Source organism: Pristiophorus japonicus, chromosome 13, assembly GCF_044704955.1.
Source record: "Pristiophorus japonicus isolate sPriJap1 chromosome 13, sPriJap1.hap1, whole genome shotgun sequence".
In the NCBI taxonomy this organism is placed as follows: Eukaryota; Metazoa; Chordata; class Chondrichthyes; family Pristiophoridae; genus Pristiophorus; species Pristiophorus japonicus.
Genome location: NC_091989.1, coordinates 32217420 through 32238212, shown reverse-complemented (window position 1 = coordinate 32238212; position 20793 = coordinate 32217420). Strand labels below are relative to the sequence as shown.

At 44.3% G+C, this 20793-nt stretch overlaps 1 protein-coding gene across 5 annotated transcripts in view; it reads left to right on the top strand.

The window, feature by feature from the left end:
• Nucleotides 1-20793, top strand: part of LOC139277977 (kininogen-1-like) — a 58910-nt gene that overhangs the window by 28497 nt on the left and 9620 nt on the right. For 4 of the 5 annotated variants that reach the window (XM_070896623.1, XM_070896621.1, XM_070896620.1 and 1 more), the window contains 4 exons: nucleotides 6577-6679; nucleotides 13529-13689; nucleotides 18173-18283; nucleotides 20590-20695. In XM_070896623.1, coding sequence (XP_070752724.1) covers nucleotides 6577-6679; nucleotides 13529-13689; nucleotides 18173-18283; nucleotides 20590-20695 — 481 coding nt within the window. Of the gene's footprint in view, nucleotides 1-6576; nucleotides 6680-13011; nucleotides 13120-13528; nucleotides 13690-18172; nucleotides 18284-20589; nucleotides 20696-20793 lie in introns of those variants that run through there. The other variant, XM_070896624.1, reaches the window with a different exon arrangement.

The following is a 20793-nucleotide window of genomic DNA, read 5'->3' as shown; positions in this document are numbered from 1 at the left end:
ATTTCCCCAATCTTATATTGCCAGCGTTACTCAGTTAGTTACGATTTTTTTTAAGTTTGTTTTTTTTTTGCATCATGAGGGCGTAACCTGATGTCTGCGCCAAATTTCACAATTATGCAAGTTTGGACAATTTACATTTCTCCTAGGATGGCATATGTGACCACTCTCGAAGAACCTTCTGGACACTTAAGGAAACCAGCGCACATTAAAAAATTGTCACAGAAAAATGCCATTGTTTTTAGGCGAAGTTTTGGAGGGAGTCAAGAACACATAAATATGCATAATCAAGCTTAAATTTTTAAAACTTAAAACGCAGGAAATGGGAGTTTAATGCATTTCTTTCAGTCTTGATTGTTAAAAAACTGATACGCCACCACCGAATGTCTCCAAACCGGGCTCGAGGGTCAGAGCGTCGGCCGGCAAAATCGGACCCTCGCCCAGACACAGGGGCTCAGGGCTCGGCTTGAAAAGAAGCCTGGGGGATGGGTGGGAGGCTGGAAGATGAACGGATGGCATGAGAAGCCTTACACTATGCATCAAATGAAATCCGGTGTGGGGGGGGGGTGTCCCGATCATTGTGTATGCTCAGGCCTGGGTGTGGTCCATACTAGGGCGTTGACCTTGGGGAGAGAGACAACAAAGAACCTTGTCCTGCCTACCATTTTGAGCTTCTTGCAAAGGTACAATTTAATCATGGGGGCAATACTGCCAATGCCATACCTCGTGCAAGCCTTCTGCATGATGGTGCTGCGGAGGAGACAACTGATTCAACATCATCGCATGAGGAACTTCAGAGCACGTAGGGTGCTGGGCAGGAGGCCTTACCCACGTCGGAATATCATGACAGGCATTCGTACCTGTACCTGAGTAATGCAGACTGTCAGAAGGCTGCGTTTCTGCAAAGAAGTTGTAACTGAGATCTGGGAGTTAGTAAAAGCAGACTTGCAACCTAGAAGCGTCAGGAGGACTGCTTTATCAGTTGAAGCGAAGGTTATAGCTGCACTTTCATTCTATGCATCTGGATCGTTCCAGGCTACAACTGGGGATGTGTGCGCCATTTCTCAAAATGCAACACATATCTGCATTCAGCAGGTGACTGTTGCACTATATGCCCGGAGGAATGACTACATAAAATTCCCCAGGCAATGCGCGAAAGGGCTGTGAGCTTCTCCAGGATTGCTGGTTTCCCAAAGGTACAGGGCTGCATTGATTGTACCCACATCGCCTCGCGAACATCTTTGGAGGATTCCAAGATGTACAGGAATAGAAAAGGCTTCCACTCTGTTAATGTGCAGCTCGTGTGTGATGACATGCATCACATCACGTCAGTTAATGCAAGATACCCTGGGAGCACCCATGATGCATTCATCCTATGCGAGAGAGTTACATCTGCCATGTTTCAGCAGCAGCCAGAAGGGCGGAGCTGGCTGCTGGGGGACAAAGGATATGGCCTCACCACCTGGCTCATGACGCCCCCATGCATAAACCGGACGGAAGCTGACTGGGAATACAACGTGTCGCACATTGTGATGCACAACATAATAGAGAGGACCATTGGCATCTTGAAGCAGTGTTTCCGATGCCTAGACCATTCCGGAGGCTACTTGCAATACTCCCCTGAGATTGTCGATCAGTTGTCTGCTGCATGCTGCAAAATTTAGCCATCATGAGGCAGCAGCAGCTAGTAGTGGAAGACTCACCTGAGGTGAGAGTGGCTGATGATGATGAGGAAGATGCAGATGACAAGGAGGAAGAGGACGAGGAAACCATGCAACTACCTGAACCCGGAGCACGACTGTGGAGGAGGGTGGGCTGTCGTGCCCCTTTAACGATTGCTCGAGCCTTGCACCAGCAGCTCATCCGTGAACGTTTTTCTGCCTGAAGGCTCAGCGGCAACTATTCCACCTGATCCATGTTTACTGATTAGACCTGTTCCGTAATACGGTGTTGTATTAATGGAACAACTGATGGAAATGATTCTTGTTTACTTCAAAACATTGTGTTAATAATGGACCAAATAATGGAAATGATTCAGTTATAATTTAAAATATATTTTATTCAAAAGTTTAACAAACATTTGTTTGTACTTAACTTAAATAAAAATATTCTTGTATCTAACTTTAAAGTTTTCAGTTAAGATCACTTACAAACTTTTAAACATGTAAATTTACATAACTTACAAAAAACTTTTAATTTGAGAACATTTACAACGGTAACAATAATAATAACAACAACAGCAGCAAAGAAAGGCTTCACCCATCTCTCCTCCACCTTATTCTAAGACCGCCCACTGCCCTTGGTCTTGGTGACTCCACCCCTGCCCGCAGACGGTGGCACAGCGTTTCTTGGGTTGGTACCAAGCTTATTCTTTCGAACATCTCGGGTAATGCACACTTCTTAATGGGGGGGGAGGGGGGCAGTCTGGGTGTGCCCCACTGCACCCCATTGGAATCCCCAGCCTCGGACGGTAGGAAACCATGGAATGTCCAAATAACACTCATCCCACTCAGGGAAGGTCTCTTCAGAGGCTGATGTGGAGATTGGAGTGGGAGTGGCCATTGATTGTGTCAATGGCCATGGGGTCTGGGCGTGTTCCCTTGTTGCAGCAGCTAGCTCCGACATTCCCTCCCTCATGTGCCCCGACAGTGTGTCAACTACCTGCAACATTCCCTCCTTCATGTTCGCCGACAGTGTCTCAGCTCCCTGAAACATGCCCTCTCTCATGTTCCCGGACAGTGTTCCCATTTCTCGTGAGAGTGTTGTTACTTCTCCCGTCAGTCTCGATACCTCATCACCCCCCCCCACTGATGGTGCCCAGGAGTGATCGGGTAAGGTCAATGCTCTCCGCACTCATTGGCATCATCTGAACCACATCTATTAGATCCTGTACCTCAGGAGAGCGCTGTCGAGCTCTCCTTCACCTCCTCACCCTGGATGTGGCTCGTTGCATCCCACTGGGACTCGCAGCCTCAGATGGTGGGACCCTGGGTGTGCCTTGCTGCTTCCTACTGGGACCCGCAGCCTCGGACGGTTGGGCCCTGGGTGTGCCTCACTGCACTCCACTGGAAACATAGAAACATAGAAAATAGGTGCAGGAGTAGACCATTCGGCCCTTCGAGTCTGCATCGCCATTCAATAAGATCGTGGCTGATCATTCACCTCAGTACCCCTTTCCTGCTTTCTCTCTATACCCCTTGATCCCTTTAGCCGTAAGGGCCATATCTAACTCCCTCTTGAATATATCCAATGAACTGGCATCAACAACTCTCTGCGGTAGGGAATTCCACAGGTTAACAACTCTCTAAGTGAAGAAGTTTCTCCTCATCTCAGTCCTAAATGGCTTACCCCTTATCCTTCGACTGTGTCCCTTGGTTCTGGAATCCCCAACATCGGGAACATTCTTCCTGCATCTAACCTGTCCAGTCCCGTCGGAATTTTATATGTTTCTATGAGATCCCCTTTCATCCTTCTAAACCCCAGTGAATAAAAGCCCAGTCAATCCAGTCTCTCCTCATATGTCAGTCCAGCCATCCTGGGAATCAGTCTGGTGAACCTTCGCTGCACTCCCTCAATAGCAAGAATGTCCTTCCTCAGATTAGGAGACCAAAACTGACCAACAATATTCCAGGTGAGGCCTCACCAAGGCCCTGTACAACTGCAATAAGACCTCCCTGCTCCTATACTCAAATCTCCATGCTATGAAGGCCAACATACCATTTGCCTTCTTCACCACCTGCTGTACCTGCATGCCAACTTTCAATGACTGATGTACCATGACACCCAGGTCTCGTTGCACCTCCCCTTTTCCGAATCTGCTGCCATTCAGTTCATGAGGATGTCTCCGTCAGTTACGCTTCGGTTGATACAATGTGCTATCATTCATCGTGGTCCTTCAAATCAGCCTGCCGCTTGCGCTGTGTGAGCCTGCCCAGCCTCGGATGGTGGGATATCATGGAATGTCCCACTAACACTCATCCCACTCAGCGAAGGGGCTGTCACCAGAGTGAGTACAACAGTGGGGGATTCATCCATCCCCTCCCCCTCACTCCCATGCTCTCGGTCTGGAAGGTTGGACTGGAAGATGTTCTCCCCTTCAGGCTCATCCGCGTCTGAATCTTCTTCTGCATCATAATGGTTAGCCTCAAGTTCTGCAAAATATAACAGAACAGACAAATGGTTAGCAGCAGAGGAGGGGGCAGGGTGGGTGGCATGAGCAGGCTCACACAGCGCAGGCAGCAGGCTCATTTGAAGGACCACGATGAATGATAGAACATTGCATCAACCGAAGCGTAGCTGATGGAGACATCCCCATGAACTGAAGCATGGCTAGCCCGTGCAGTACTTAATATTTAGCAAAGCCAGACTGTGGAATTTGAAGGACTTACCCTCTCCCGCGAGTGTGGGTCCAGCTTGTGCAGTGGTGGTTTCTTTTCTCCAGGTAGGACCCATCAAAGCAGCGACCCTCTCTTCCAAGGATGTCAGTGGGTGCAGATTTGCCGGGCCTCCTCCTGTTCGTGTTCTTTCTCGTTTATTGTGTGCCACCTTCCTCTGCAAAGATGAAAATATAACTTTTTAGAGAGGTGGCTTTCTGCTGGATGGGACATTTACAATTGCATTTCCATTGAATAAATGAAAATATTACTTACACTAACTACTTGACCAAGGTCCTGCCACTTCTATTTGCACAATAATCTTCTGCAAGTTGGTTCCAGCATTTCTTCATTTCTTTGGGTGGAACTTTTATGTGACTTCTGCTGGTATCCAGCTTGAGCCATCTGGCTTCAATCACAGTAACTAGTGCCTTCACTTCATCCTGTAAGAAATTCTTGGTCCTTGCACCGCGTTGCATCTTGTATTGCAGCTCCAATTTTTCCAATGAGAATTAAAGTTCTCACACACAACTGGCTCTTTAAAAATAGCCGAATGCAGACCGGGAGCTGTACTGGGCATGTGAGCCCATAGCAATCACGTCAAAAATGCCCTGTTTTTTTTGGGCCTGCGCAGAAGGGGGCCATCGTTTTTTCGACGCAGACATTAGGCTCCACCCCCCCCCAAAGCTACAGGACTGGCTCGGCGGCGCCAATTTCAAAAAATAGAACGGGGAAACTAGCTATTCTTTTTTTTGGAGCAGTTGGGGCCAAGAAAAATGAGCGGAACTCTGGCAATACACCAAAAAATGGCACTGGGGAAAATTGAGCCTAAAGTAATTATCGCCTTTGAACTTCGAATACTTCATGCAACAGCAGGAGATATCGCACTACACAGTTGGATCGTACAAGACACAGATGCTTTGTATGCCGGGGCCATTTAAATCATCTATTTTCCCATGAAAAACATACAGCAACACAACTTCACCCTGCAGATGGGTCTTGCCTTAGGGAAGGCAGAAGAAGAAAAGCAGCAGCAATCAGTGGCAGAAAAGGACCAAAATCAATAGCCCCCAAAAATATCTGTCCAACAATTGGTAACTAGCAAAAATCTTAAGACACGCTCTAATGGATGCCATGTTCACAAGTGTCTGAAAAATCCAATGCACAAATACCGATATCCTGCCCTCCTCCCCCCACCCCCCCACCACCCAATCCACCCCCACCACCCCCAAAAAAGTACTGCAATAGTCACAGCTTTACATCAGAACTCATACAACAGCATTTCTTCTCAACCATTATATTTTGTCCCAACCCAATTGAAGTCTCAGGACACATTACAGTTCCAGTTATGTCAAGCTTTCTTTACCCTGTTCACCCGAACACTGTTATTGCTTACAATCATGTATTTCAATATCATTAATGCACTTGACTTTCATTAAAACACCACAATTTTTAACATGCCTCTGATATTTCAACCAATAAGAGACAATATTTTTCCAGCATGGGTCCCATTTCCAAGAGAACTTGAGAACCATAGATGATAAATAGGGTACGTGATTTGGCGCAGTGCAATGTTTCACAAGCTTCTGCTCTTTCTGTGTATAATACAGCTTGCTTCCTGAGTACTGCAATTTTGCGCCAAAAAATCCAGAGGAACTTAAAAAGCCAATTTCTGAGCAGAACTGAGCAGCATCAAAATTGTACTACCTGTACCAATCGCTTGCCCCAAGATAATTTTTTCTTTAGTTTAAAAGGCCAGGAACAAGGTACAGAATACCTTGGAATTAGGTACATATAAAGTTAAGATAATAAAAATTGAAGAGAGAATGACGAAAATTGGAAGACAAGTTGAGGAGAAGTCAAGTGATTAACATGTTTATATATAACAGTTTTCAGTGCTTAATTTGTATGTACATGTTAATATTACGGTGATAAAGTCATACTTTATTACTGTAATATTCAGGTGTATTCCTGCATTGATTCTAGCAGTAAACTTAAAAAATGAGTCCTTTCCAGGAGACCTACTGGGTACCTCAGGGTCATTCTGCAGCAGATTATGGGAAATAACATCTTTCTACTTTTATAAACATGTATAAAAATGATCAGCCAGATAGTAATTTTTTAAACGTATTATTTTGAAACAGCAATACTATATTGAGATATTGAAACTGAGCAGTATTGAAATTAAATGATTCTTGTGTTCTAGGCCATGGGTACGTGCAAAGCAGAAGTCCTCTTTGAATTTGGGTTCCAAATTAAAGTACCTGAGGTACCTTCATGTAATTTACTAAAGCCCGTCAAGGAAGTGGGTGAGTAACAGATTTGTGAATATTATGCTTTAGAAATACAGCCAGTAATGGTACTGTTTGATAATGTCATTTCCTGCGTACTGGAGAAAGTTGGGGAATTCTGTTGAAATCAATAGAATGAAAATCAGGTGGGTTCTACAGCAGACAGGCGATCCACTCCACCAGATTACCACTCAGGTGGTGAGCATGAACAGTTACATAGAAACATAGAAATTTACAGCGCAGAAAGAGGCCATTTCGGCCCATCGTGTCCACATCGGCCGACAAAGAGCCGCATGGCCCTTGGTCAGCAGCCCTAAAGGTTATGTATAAACCTATGAACAATGTCGGAAAGGCAAACAGCACCCAGCCCAACTAGTCCGCCTCACACAATTGCGACACCCCTTATACTGAAACATTCTACACTCCACCCCAACCAGAGCCATGTGATCTCCTGGGAGAGGATTAAAAACCCAGGCCAATTTAGGGAGAAAGAATCTGGGAAAACTCCTCTCCGACCCATCCAGGCGATCAAAACTAGTCCAAGAGATCACTCTGACCATATTCGATTCCCTGCAGTACTTACCATTATATCTGCGCCGTCCAACAAAAGGTCATCCAGTCTAATCCCAATTACCAGCTCTAGGTCCATAACCCTGCAGGTTACGGCACTGTAAGTGCCCATCCAACCATCTCTTAAAAGTAGTGAGGGTTTCTGCATCCACCACTGTTCCAGGCAGCGAGTTCCAGATCCCCACAACCCTCTGCGTAAAGAAGCCCCCCCTCAAATCCCCTCTAAACCTTCCACCAACCACCTTAAAACTATGCCCCCTCGTAATAGAACCCCCCCCCCCCCTCCCCCACCAATGGAAATAGGCCCTTACTATCCACTATGTTCAGGCCCCTCAATATTTTGTACACCTCAATGAGGTCTCCTCTCAACCCCCTCTGTTCCAATGAGAACAAACCCAGCCTATCCAATCTGCCCTCATAACTAAGATTCTCCATTCCAGGCAGCTCTCCTCTGCACCCACTCTAATGCAATCACGTCCTTCCTAGAACTGGACTGTAACTCCAGCTGTGGCATAACCAAAGTATTATACAATTTAAGCATAACCTCCCTGCTCTTATATTCTATGCCTCGGCCAATAAAGGCAAGCATTCCATATACCTTCTTAACCACCTGGCCTGCTACTTTCAGGGATCTGAACATTTTGGAAAAAGAAGACTTTAGTGTACCCTAATTGGTAGGACTAGAGATACATAGGGGTAGAATTTCTGTGGTGATTCTCCTAATTTCCCGCTGTAACTTTGGCAGAAGACTGGTGGAAACCCCAGAGAAATGGCATACATAGTGTATATGATGTTTCTTAGGGCTTTCTGCCACTTTTCTGCCACCCACACAGAAATTCTACCACTTTGCTCTTTAACGAACGGAATGCAGGTAGAAGAGGCGATTTTAAAAAAGGCAAATGGTTTTGTATATGGAGGCATTGAACACAAAAATAAAGAAGCAATATTAAATTTGTACAGTACATTGGTTTGTTTACTATTGGAGTATTATATGCAGCTTTGAGTACTCCATTATACAAAGGCAGTAAGGGCTGTAGAAAGGGTACAGAGAAGATTACATGGAATGATAACAGGAATGAGATGTTTTAGTTATGAAGATAGGTTAGAAAATACAGGCATTTTTCACTGGAACTGGGAAGGTTATCAGGGATCGAATAGGAATTTTCAAAATTAAGGAAGATTTTCTGAGGGTAAATAATGGAGTATTGTTATAATTGATTGGCGAATCAATAACAAAAGGCCATAAACTTAAGAATATCATTGGAGGAAAAAAAGAGGAAAGTTAGGAGAAATCTTTTCATGCAATATGTTATTAAAACATGGAATGCTTTGTCACAAATGACTTTTGAGACAGAAGCTATACTGTTATTTGAAAAGGAAGAATATAAAATGATGGGTGTGATGGCACTTTTCTGTGCTATAATATCTGTGATTTGTAGATAAAAATCCCAGTCTCTTTAAATGATGGCACTTTTCTGTGCTATAATATCTGTGATTTGTAGATAAAAATCCCAGTCTCTTTAAATGGAGGCTGCAGCCCTTTAATACCTACTGCTGCACATGAAATCCCTGGAACTTATATGCTTATAAACATTCATAACAAGATACATCTAAAAAGGATGCATGTGATACAGATACGTTTTACCCTAACAGCAATTACTGATCATCGAATGGCTTCATGTGGAAAGCTAATTCCAGACAGCAGATGCGAAACACCCTTGATAATTCAAGAGGAGTCACTAAAACTACTTATCAATAAAACATCCTCACATGAATCCCCTTAATGGTATGATCGTTTTGAAACTATTTAAAGTTCAAATTATAGTGTCCAAAAACCTCTTAATTTATTGTTAGGACTGGACAATGTAAAGTATATAGGTAAAATTATTTAGAATATAAAAAGGCTAGCAATATTGGTACATCTTTAGATAATCAGAAAATGGCATCGTGTTTGAATTGTCGACCTTGTATCAATAAACTGCTTTATAAAGTTGATTTAGACTTTGCTTTAGGAAGATACAGCCTACTGCCATCTGTGCTGTTAACTCTCACATCAATAAGACAAATTGTGACTGAAATAATCTTATATCACAACATTGACAGCTAACTTATAGGGCTGTACAAACACGGACTCTACCCAATTTATTTATTGTCGTGAGGGAGGTGAAATCACATGTAAAACATTCAAGATAAAGCTCTGGGAAATGTATTCTTGTAAGATGTGAGTTGGACAGGGCTGCATAATGTTTAACAGCAAGTAATTAGGAAGGCAGATGGAATGTTGGCCTTTACTGCAAGGGGGAGTATAAACGTAGGGAAGTCCAGCTACAACTGTACAGGGTGTTGGTGAGACCACACTTGGAATACTGCATACAGTTTTGGTCTCCTTATTTAAGGAGGGATACACTTGCATTGCAAGCTGTTCAGAGAAGGTTCACTCGGTTGATTCCTGAGATGAAGGGGTTGTCTTATGAAGAAAGGTTGAGCAGGTTGGGCCTATACTCATTGGAGTTTAGAAGAATGAGAGGTGATCTTATTGAAACATAAAAGATTCTGAGGGGGCTTGAAGGGTAGATGCAGAGAGGATGTTTCCCCTCGTGGGGGAATCTAGAACTAGGGGGGGGCTTAGTTTCAGAATAAGGGGTCGCCCATTTAAAAACAGATACGAGGAGGAATTTCTTCTCTCAGAGGGTCGTGAATCTTTGGAATTCTCTGCCCTAGAGAGCTGTGGAGGCTCTGTCATTGAATATATTTAAGGTGGAGATAGATAGATTCTTGCACAATAAGGAAGTAAAGGGTTATAGGGAGCGAGCGGGGAAGTGGAGTTGAGGTCAAGATCTGATCAGCCATGATCTTATTGAATGGCGGAGCAGGCTTGCGGGGCCAAATGGCCTACTCCTGATCTGATTTCTTATGTTCTAACTGTGTCGAGGAGCAGGTATAGGAAGTGTAATGAATAAGCTATGTGTCAGGCTGAACAAGTGTAAAGGGCAAAGTTTGCATTGTTGACTCTGCATAATTACAATTTGGATCAGTGACTCATGATGCTGTCCAACTTCAGTGGCTTTGCTCAGTACTCAAGCACATGTTTGCTGTTAAAATTTACTGGTATGACAATCTATTGGTGTATGGTGAATGGGACCCGACATCAAACAGAAGTTGTGATGTTACGAACCGGTGATGGTACCTGTACTGCATTGTGGCATGGAAGGTTGGGGATTTGTACCTGCAGATTTCAATTCCACAAGATCCCAAACTTCTGTTTGATGTCGGGTGAGGGACGGAAGTGTAGGCGGGACGGATTCTCCACCGCTGTCACTCAGCAGCGGAGCGGTGGTGACATCATTGCACGCCTGTGTCACCACGTATCTCCCCTCCTTTAAAAGGGAGAGAATCGTCAATTATTGAGATTCGGCCACTGGACCACTAGGGAGGGTTTCGGTCGAGCCAGCGGCCTGGCATCCAAGAGAGGGTGGCAGGCTGCCTGTTGGCGGCCCGGCCAAACCTGGGGGCCACAATAGTCCGGCTGACATGGAAGTCGACCGGCAAAAAAAATAAAATGGCGGCCGCGGCAGTGGGCCCTTGCCTTTAATGGCCACCGCGCAGTCAGGGCTCGCAGTGAGAATACAAGGTGCACCGACAGAGAAAGCTGTCGGGGGCGCTGCTCGGTGGTGATCCAATTTTTCGGCCTGAATATGGACGGAGGTGAGGTTCCTGGCGGTGCTCGCACTCTTGACACACTTACGGCCGCTTGGCCGCGACGGGGCGAAAGTGGGTACTGTTATTAAAAAACACTGCTTAATTTAGCTTGCCGCGGCCATTGGATTCCGCCGCATGGTCGCTGCAAACTGGTGGTATCGGGCCTTCTCCGGACCCTGAATTTCAGCTCCACAGCATCCAGTTCATATCACAAGGAGGTCCCATTGTTACACCTCTGGGTTATACTGTCATATATTTAAATATTGGTCAGTAATGGCACACTGAACATAAAACATGTGTGAGCGACCAGAGAGATTATCTCAGGGAGACCCAAAACTTTTAGCACCCTCGATGGTCAAACCTCTGCCGTCACTCTCTGTGCAGACTGAAGCATGGGCCTCTGGGTAAAGTATATCGCATCAGAATTTTATTTTGTGAAGAAAGGGAGTTTGGACCCTCATCCTGTTGAAATCATGGATCTGAAAGTTAAATCACTGCAATACAGCAACATATTACATGACTGGTTCAAGATATACAGCTGACTAGTACTGAAAAATACAATTAGTAATATTGCTTACCTGCCACTTTACAAAACATGCCGAAGATGCAAGCAACTTTGATTGTTCTTCCCTTCTGAAACTTCGTCTTCTCAGGTCTTTACACTATTAATTATTTATATCTTGCTGTGCCTTTCCCAAGTGATGAATTTTCAGTATTTGCTCATCATTATGGTCAGTGTTGGTTGATTTACTGTCGCAACTCCTGTGACTGTTCTCCACTTTAAGGCAAGGACGATATTTTACAAATCTCCATGGTTGTTCTTTCATTTACTTATCATGCATTGCAGCTGCGTCATGTTTGCAGCTCTATCTGTTGGCCAGTTCAAGGATTAGCTCATCTGCCTTTTAATTGCATTCCCTCCAAGCAAGGGTCCCACTGTCCTCCTCCAGGTGCCCATCTGCCTGAAGCCACTGGCACTTTCTGGAGTCGGACAGGTTACTTATCCACCGCCTGGCACTCAGTGTTGACCAGTGACAGGTAGTACCATCTACTGCCAGTACAGTAGCAGGGTTTAACAACCAAGCTGACAGGGTTGCTTAAGGTACAAGTGTTTTATGTATTTGCTCTTATTCTCTTCTCCCACTAAGAAACCTTTCTCCTTTCCTCTCAGTTAGAATTGTTACATCACAGGAGGAGGCCATTTGTCCCATAAAGCCCGCGCCGGCGCTCTGCAAGAGCAGTTCAGCTAGTCCCACTCCCCCGCCCTTTCCCTGTAGCCCTGCAGATATTTTTCCTTCAGGTACTTATCCAATTCCCTTTTGAAAGCCCCAATTGAATCTGCCTCCGCCACCCTCTCAGGCAGTGCATTCCAGATCCTAACCAACCACTCACTGCATAAAAAAGTTTTTCCTCCTTTGGTTCTTCTGCCAATCACCTTAAATCTGTGTTCTCTGGTTCTCAACCCTTCTGCCAATGGGAACAGTTTTTCTCTATCTACTCTGTCTCTACCCCTCATGATTTTGAACACCTTGATCAAAACTCCTCTCAATCTTCTCTGCTCCATGCAGAACAACCCCAGCTTCTCCAGTCTATCCTTGTAACTGAAGTCCCTCATCCCTGGAACCATTCTTGTAAATCTTTTCTGTACCCTCTCTCAGGCCAAGTTATTGAAGTTATATATAAGTTCTTTACATAATTATTAAAGTTATTTTTCTCTCCCTTACTGCCTTTGGTGAGTTTGTAGCATTTGCTGAAACTGTCATTGATTTCGCCTTGCCCAGGTCTTTATTTCCACTGTTGAGTTCCCAATGACCAGAATTTGAACACATGGTCATTTTTCATGATCCAGCTGACCGACTCCAGCCACAATGTCTGATGTCAGTATCATAGCACCTTAAAAACATGGCGCAGGCACAAACATTTGTCCCCTTCAGTGACACAAATACATCTCAGTTAACTCTGAATTTTTATTTAATAATTTTATACAGGTGATTTTCCTTGCCGTGTGGGAGAAATCTAAAAGCATTAGCTCTATAGCAAGTGCTACATTAGAGTTGGATCCCCAGTATTGATATTCTGGCATTTCTCTATGGCGATTTCCCTGGACCTGTACATATGAATGTTGATTAGTCTCTTTTGTACGTGGCTGGAAGTTAAGTTCCAAGGAGGTAACTTTTATTTATATGACGGTAAGTAGCTTTTGGTGTCCAGACTAGTTGTTTGTATAGGATGAATTAATTGAAGACTTGATTCCAGTTCATGAGGTGAATCATGAATGAAAGATTTCACTCCGTTTCATAATGAAATTAGTACATGATAGGGTCTGCTGCAATTCATGGTGAGTGAAACTGGGGATGCCAATGAGATTACTTTAAGTTGTTGTATAGTTCAATATGCATAATTTGGCTTGATGTTGGTGGCAGTGTAAATGTTTAAAATCCTGTACTGGTTCTCAAACTGAGCCCAGGTATCAATATAAATGTGATATAAGCAATTCTATCATTCAGTGAGGCTTCATTTGCAGATCACTTTACTTTTGAACTATTCTTGCAACTTGTCTTTCATGTTCTTAATCAATTGTATCACTTGTTTTGCCAGTGGAGACTGTTGCTGCTACTTGTGAAGGTTGCCCATTATCTGCAAGCCTTGACAACCCCTTGGTGAAAGCATCTGTGGAATTAGCACTGAAAATCTTCAATGATGAAAATAAAAAGAAGAGGACATTTGCACTTAGCAAGATTATATACGCAATCAAAGAGGTACTGAATAATCTAAGATGAAATAACTAACATATCAATATCTTTAGAATATATACTTGAAAAGGAAAAGTTTGCAGGGCTATTGAGAAGGAGCAGGGAAGTGGGACTAATTGGATAGCTCTTTCAAAGCTCGATGGACTGAATGGCCTCCTTCTGTGTGGTAAGATTCTATGATTCTATGAGAACAATAAATGAGGAGCAGACATTTAATGGTGGTACGGTGTCGTGACATATATAACAACTCTGCCAAGCAGATTTGTGGTCATGATTTCCTACATCTTGCATTATCAGACAAGATAAAATACTGAATGGAGACTTTGGGGGGGATTTTACAGGGGGTCAGTAGGCGTGTTTGGTGGCGGGTCGGGTGGGAATTTTTTTTGACAGCGGGTCAGGACCCTGCTGTCAACCCGCTGCCATACGCCTTTCCCAGATGTCGGGTCTGTCAGTGCTGAACAGACCCGACACGCAGCGGCAGGGGAGGCAATTCAGGTCATTATGACCTTGTTAACAGCAGATTGAGAAGTATTTTGAGCTCACCTTTAGATTTTACGAGGCCGCCCACAGGGTTCACGCTGTTCGGGGATCACATCGGGTAAGGAGGTCGGGAATTGTATGACCATGGAATCATCTCATTACTTGACAGCTGGAAATGTGCAATAAAAGCTCCCATCTCACAGCTGTTCACTTTCGAAGCTCAGAAGCTTTATGCAGGTTGCAAATGTTTGGAGTAAACACTTTATTCCGTGTCACCTCATTCGAACAATCTCTCAAACCATTGACAGATCGCTTCTGTCATCTCAAATTCACCTGCCATCTATTACATCAGCATCAGTGTCCTTGAAACTATCTCACCTTGGTCCTCAGAATCCTACCATAATCAGCCCCAATACCAGCAGCATCAACAACACCACCAACCTTCTCTGCAATCAGCTGATGCTTCACAGGACAGAGGGCATCAGCACTCAAGCACATTACTGCCCCGGATGCCAGGGATGGCCTCACTGTGGCCAGATTTACTTCACTTGATGCTGTACACCCTGGCTGCCACATGCTGCACCAGGTTAGCACCACCCCATACCAACACCATAAAGCATCCCTACAATGCCCAAGCCATTCCTTTCACACTTATCAGCATTGCAAGGGATACCATTATGACTCATCAGTCATTGCAACTCACTAAGCCACTTCCAAAGGTGCACACAGATCTGTCCAAGAACACAAAGTGTTGAAAATAATGTGGTGTCAAACATTGAAACCTTTAACAGAAACATTACAGGAACATTGCATAAAACACCCAAGTGCCTACCCTTGTGTGTTGTTAGTTGGTATTGCACTAGTATGAGGGTGAGTATGAGGGGTGGCTAGTGAGATGGGAAAGTGATAATGTAGATAGAGAGAGAGGGATGGGTGGAGGTGCAAGGTAAATTGGTGTGAGTAATGATGTGCAGGAGGAGGGTAGGGAAGGCAGAGTGATGGGAATGTGATGAGTAGCACAATAGAATGAGGTTGAGTGTGGCTTTACAGTAACCTTTCGTGATCCACTGAGATAATTGAGAGGTTTACGCCACTACAGCCAGGTCTTCCTGACGATATCCCTGCTTGTGCCCTCCTGTGCAATGTACAAGCAGGCTCCATTGGTCTTTTCCGCCCATTGGAAGGGAAGAGAACCTCCCTGCGTGCTGTGACTCCCTCCATAAGTATATGGAGGGAGTCATGGGAGAGCCTGGGTGCAGCTGTGCACCTCTGTGCAGCGCTTGTCAGTGTTTGAAGAACCTCAATGCTGCAGAACACTGACAAAATAAATTTGGACATGGTTCCTTTAAGGAAACCGGCTGATGACACGTCTATAAATGATGTCATCAGACCCGCTTTCTTCAATTGGCCGGCAAACGCACTGGGCGGGCTTAACAACGTAAAATCATTCTACATAGAGGGATGGAGCCAGCAGCAGGGTTGGGACCCGCCTCCGACGCCACCAGCCATGGACCTGCCGAGGTAGGAGAAATTGCGGCCTTAACACTTCTCTACAGAGGGGGAAGAAAAACTGAAAGCGAGTTACCCTGGGTGACTTCCATGTCCTTTCAGGTAACAAGCATGAGTAGCAATGGCAGATTCGTGGCTGCCCTCTCAGTGTGGAATAGTGTACGAGAGGACATTTTTTGAAAAAATACTTAGATTTTCATGTATTTACTATTGTGATTAGTTTGCATTGTAGAGTGCATCATTTTGCCAGTAAATACAATGCATTTCAGATGAGACTACTCTTCTGCTATACTGGCCCTGTCCACTTGTATGCAGGAGTATATGGGTGTAATATTAAATAAATTGTGGAGATATTCCAGTGATTTTCTTGGGAAGGAATCTGAAATGATATCAAATGTGAGATTATTTTGTCCATAGCCTGGATGATAAATAATATTAAAAATATCTGGAGAAATTTGCAGGTTGGTGATTTGCTTAATGGCCCATTTTTAAATAATCAAGCTTCTCAGCCCGATTTTCACCCTGGGCCAGTTTTGAGTGGGTGAATAACAGTGCGAGCTAGAAACTCACCAGCTGCTCCAAAAATGAGAGCCAGCGTATTATAACTCCTGGGACTTATTTAAATCTTGCTGGTCGACTGCTCACTTGTTCCGCCCAGGAAGTCGGTGGGAAGCAACAGAATATTTTATGGCCTGGGGACCACCCACTGAGATCAGGTAAGTGATGGGATCAGTTGCTGGGGCCATCCCTCAGGGGTCTCGTGATTGGCGAGGTGAGGGGAGGGAAGTGGTGGAGTCGACAGTAGGGGCGGTCTAAGCTTTCCTTGTGTGGCCCAGATAAGCCCTCCTGCTCCTCCTGGCCCCACAAGAGAAGTAAAAAGACCATACCCTTTTAGGCCTATTCTGGTCCTGATCCTCTTCCTCACTAGGTTGGCATGCCAGGAGACTCACTTTGATTTCCCATTCAGGCTGCCGAGTTAAAATTGCAGTTGGGTCTCGAGGCATATGTAAAAAACAACCTAGTTGGTTGGGCAGGTCTCCTTATCACCTGCTCTTTTGAACAGGTTAAAATCAGGAATCATTAACTCCCCATGTCTCCAGGGCAGGCAAGTAACTTGAGGATTTTTTGAAGTGGTTATTGTATATCTTAATTGGAGTCAAGTCAGCGATTATGGCTGAAGCAATAATAAGGGGAACTGAAATCTATCAATGACAGCTCTCTGCTCCACTAAGGGAAAGACTTTACATTCCATCCCCAATTAAATGGCTAATCACTTTTCAGAAATAGGCTGAATTTCAGTACTACCTCTTCTTCCTAGTGGAGTATGCCATCTTTAAATGTTCAAGTGTTTAATCCTCAATTTGCAGACAGCAGAATTAAATATGTAAATCCAGATCTTTTCCGACTGGAAAGTAGTGGATGCGTGTAATACCGTCACAGAATGGATTTGAGACTTTCCCAAGGGGGTTTGAGGGAGGGAGATAAAGAGAGAAAGACAGAGAAACAGGAAGACAGAGAATTAACCTATCCCCGAGGCTTCAGTTGGGAGGGGCAGTGTGTAAATAAGCCTTCCAGACCAGCTGGTTCAGGTTCGATTAATAGTTGATATGAGATAGCTAATCTCAGGTAAGGTGCCAGCAGGAGAGCTGCAATAGACGTCAGTGCAATGGAGGGGAAAATCAGCTCGAGATTTTGAGATAATGCAGTGACTCCTGCTGGAAAATGCTTTGTGTTTAATGTCACTTAACATGAAGAACTTGTATTTATAAAGAGCCTTTACCATAGAAAAACGTCCCAAGGTGCTTCACAGAAACGTAATCAAAAAATTTACATTGAGCTAAAGAAGAGGGTATTGGAGGGGTGATTAAAAACTTGGTCAAAGAGGTAGGTTTTAAGGAGGGTCTTAAAGGAGGAGGAGAGAGAGGTGAAGAGGCAGAGAGGTTTAGGGAGTGAATTTTAATGGTTAGGGCCTAGAAGGCTGACAGCATGGCTGCCAATAGTGCGACAAATGGACGCACAGGAGGCCAGAGTTCTCGGAGGGTTTGGGAGCTGGAGGCGGTTAGAGATAGAACGAGGCAAGGCCACCAAGCCGATAGAAAATGAGGATGAGAATTTTAAATTGGAGGAGTTGGGGGACTGGGAGCTAATGTAGGTCAGCGAGCGCAGGGCGATGGGCAAGCAGGGACTAATGCAGGCAAGGATTCGCGTTTTGGTGAGCTGGTTTATGGATGCTGTTCAGCAGAGAATTAGAATAGTTGAGTCTGGAGGTGACTCACAGTGAAACAATCTGCTGGCACGGGAAGGCTAAATCTTTGTGACCCCCGGGGCTTTGCATGCATCAATTTTAATGAATGGAAAATCACTAGCAGTGTACCTGCGTTTTGCAATCCTTGCTGATAATGTGAGAGACCTCATCAGTGGTGCTCAAATCCATTTGTTTATTTTTGACTTCATGGGAGATAAAAGCAGCTGATGCATCTTTGAATTGCTTCCTCAGGTGGTAATAGGAGAGAGATACTGGGTGTATTTTCAAATTCAGGAGACAGAGTGTCAAGAGGACAGAAGCAAGCTTTGGTCAGATTGTCCACTTAAAGCTGTGGATGAAGCAGTAAGTTGAAAGTTCACATGTAATTAACACACACACACAATGCTGCTGAGGACAAATGGGAAATTATATTTGAAACAACTGTGAATAAGTACTAAGAGAGCACTATGTAAGTCGAAATAAACTAGGCCAGTATAGCCAACAATGTGGATGTCACCAGCAAACATATGAATGCTGAATAATTCTTCAGGTGTTACTGCAAGCATCAGAGAATTAAAATATGCCACTCCAAATTTGATTCACCATGAAGGCAAAGAAAGGGACCACCTTTGACAATACAGTACGAGCGTGCAGCACGCATGCAATTAATCACTGAAGAACCAGTGAGCCCAGACTCTCCCCAACAATTATCATTTTTAACTTTTCAACTCACACTGAAAGAATGCCCATGTTTCAGTAACGAAGCTGCTCAAATGTCAGGAGTAACTGTGTTACTAAAATATTAAACCCATACAGCCAACATCTTAAAGAAAATATAAACATTGGCACCGTGTGGGGATGCATCCAGGCCCAAGTAGTATCATGCTCACCGGGAATCTCCATCATTGACCTTGGCAAACTTTCTGGGGTCAAAAGGGAGGTTTTTTAATTACCCATACAAGGGCGGACATTGTTTTCAGGGGCATACCGAGGATGCTTGGCCACCATAGAGGCTGGAAAGTCTGGCTGAAACTGCTTTGGCTCAGTGGCAGTCCCACCCCCATAAAGGAGATTTGTAAAAGAGCCAAAAATGAAACTAAAAAAACTTCTTACCTCTGAATATTAATGGCTCCAGACCATGATCACCGCCTAGACGCTGATGTGGTCCTCACACGTCTTTTGGCATATAGGTACACCTGGTATGAGCAGGCATACCTCTACAGACCATCAGAGACGCAGCAGGAACTCCCAATAAAGGGAGACCATCCCCCCCCAGACTTGGTCTTGCCCCCTCAAGTCAAAGGGGAAGGTGAAGCCTCTGCCCTAACAGGCCATCCCAGAAACGCAGCACACGACTGACTCCTGGCCTAATTTCTGGATATTCACAGATTCCTGCCAAATTTCCGATGGGAGTACACTAGAAAGGTTGTGGATCTGCAGGGCTGTTGATATACTTTTGTCCTTTCTTTCCCTTTCATTCACTCTTCTTACCCATTCTCTCGGATCTATTTTTATCTTGACCTTATCTCAGTTTACTCCTAACTAATATACCTTGCTCTCTCAATTCTATACATTTTCCCTTAAACTAACTTTAAACAATCTAATTTATCTGTTTCTTTTGCCTCTGATGCCCCACTATCCACTTTGGAGGCGAGCTCCACATTAAAATGAAAAAGAACCTCTGACTGGCTGAAAGCTACCTCCAAAGTTTTCTTCAGCTAAACAAGAGTAAAGTTTGAAAACTGACATTGTCGTGCCATGTTACAATGAGGTACAATTTATCTGTTCAGTATGGTGCCCAGACAAGCACATTTGTCTCCAGTACTCTGTGGGTTAAGGCACTATAGGGATGATTTGCATGTGCTGAATGCCCTGTGTGCACCAGTCTTGGGTGATTACAGCACAGAAAAAGGGAGAGTCCTGTAATGTTTGGTCTCTGTCTTTTTAACACAGGGTGCGGAGACAGGTGCAGGAGACTCCCAGCTGAAATGCTCATTATAATACTCAAATAAGGTTACGGTGCTCCCAAAACACACCAATGTAAACAGGTGTCCAGGGCTGCTACCTGCTGATTGTAAAGTAAGTTTAAAGGACCAGTAAGAAGATTTACTAAATATTTTTTGGGTTACAGTGCTTTTGCCTCAGTTTTCTTAATTGTTTTTCTGCTGACAGATAGGTTCTCGTGAGCCTTTGTATCCATTATTTTAATTTGTTTTGCCCCCAGTACCATTCCTGGAACCAGTTGTTTTCCTAGTGGGCTTTCCCCCTATCTGAGGAGCAAATTGAAAGGACGCCAGGCAGTCCAGGCTGCAGGAGAGGTGCTTTGTGCCCTTCCGTTGATGCCCATACACCCATAATCTGCTGACGAGGTCAACACACCTCACTTTCGCAGACGATCAGACCCTCAAGGTAGATTGTCACAACAGCTCCAATGGCACAGGTATACGTGAAGGACTGACTGACCATCCTTGTCACAGAATATAGAGCTTTACAACATTTTGCCTAAAGGTGAACAATGCTATTGTTACTTTTGGAGAAAATGAGTATGCTACAGTTTCCAGAAAGGACCACTGCACGTGTATAGGATAAATAACACAGCCTCGTTGCGCAAAACAGCCTGTTTTCGTGTTGTAATTTCTATGTAACCCTGTGTTTCTGCACAACCCAAGGTGATAGGAGATTGCTACACAGAAGTTCTGTTTCCAGTTGGTGCAACTAAAGGTCAGATGAGAGGATTTCCCAAGTGTCAGCTGATCCAGCTGATTGTGGATGAAGGTAACACACACACATGTAACAAAATATTTTGGACAGATATTTTTTATTTTGCACAAACTTTGAAAGTAGATAAATAATTTAATATATGAATAGAAAAC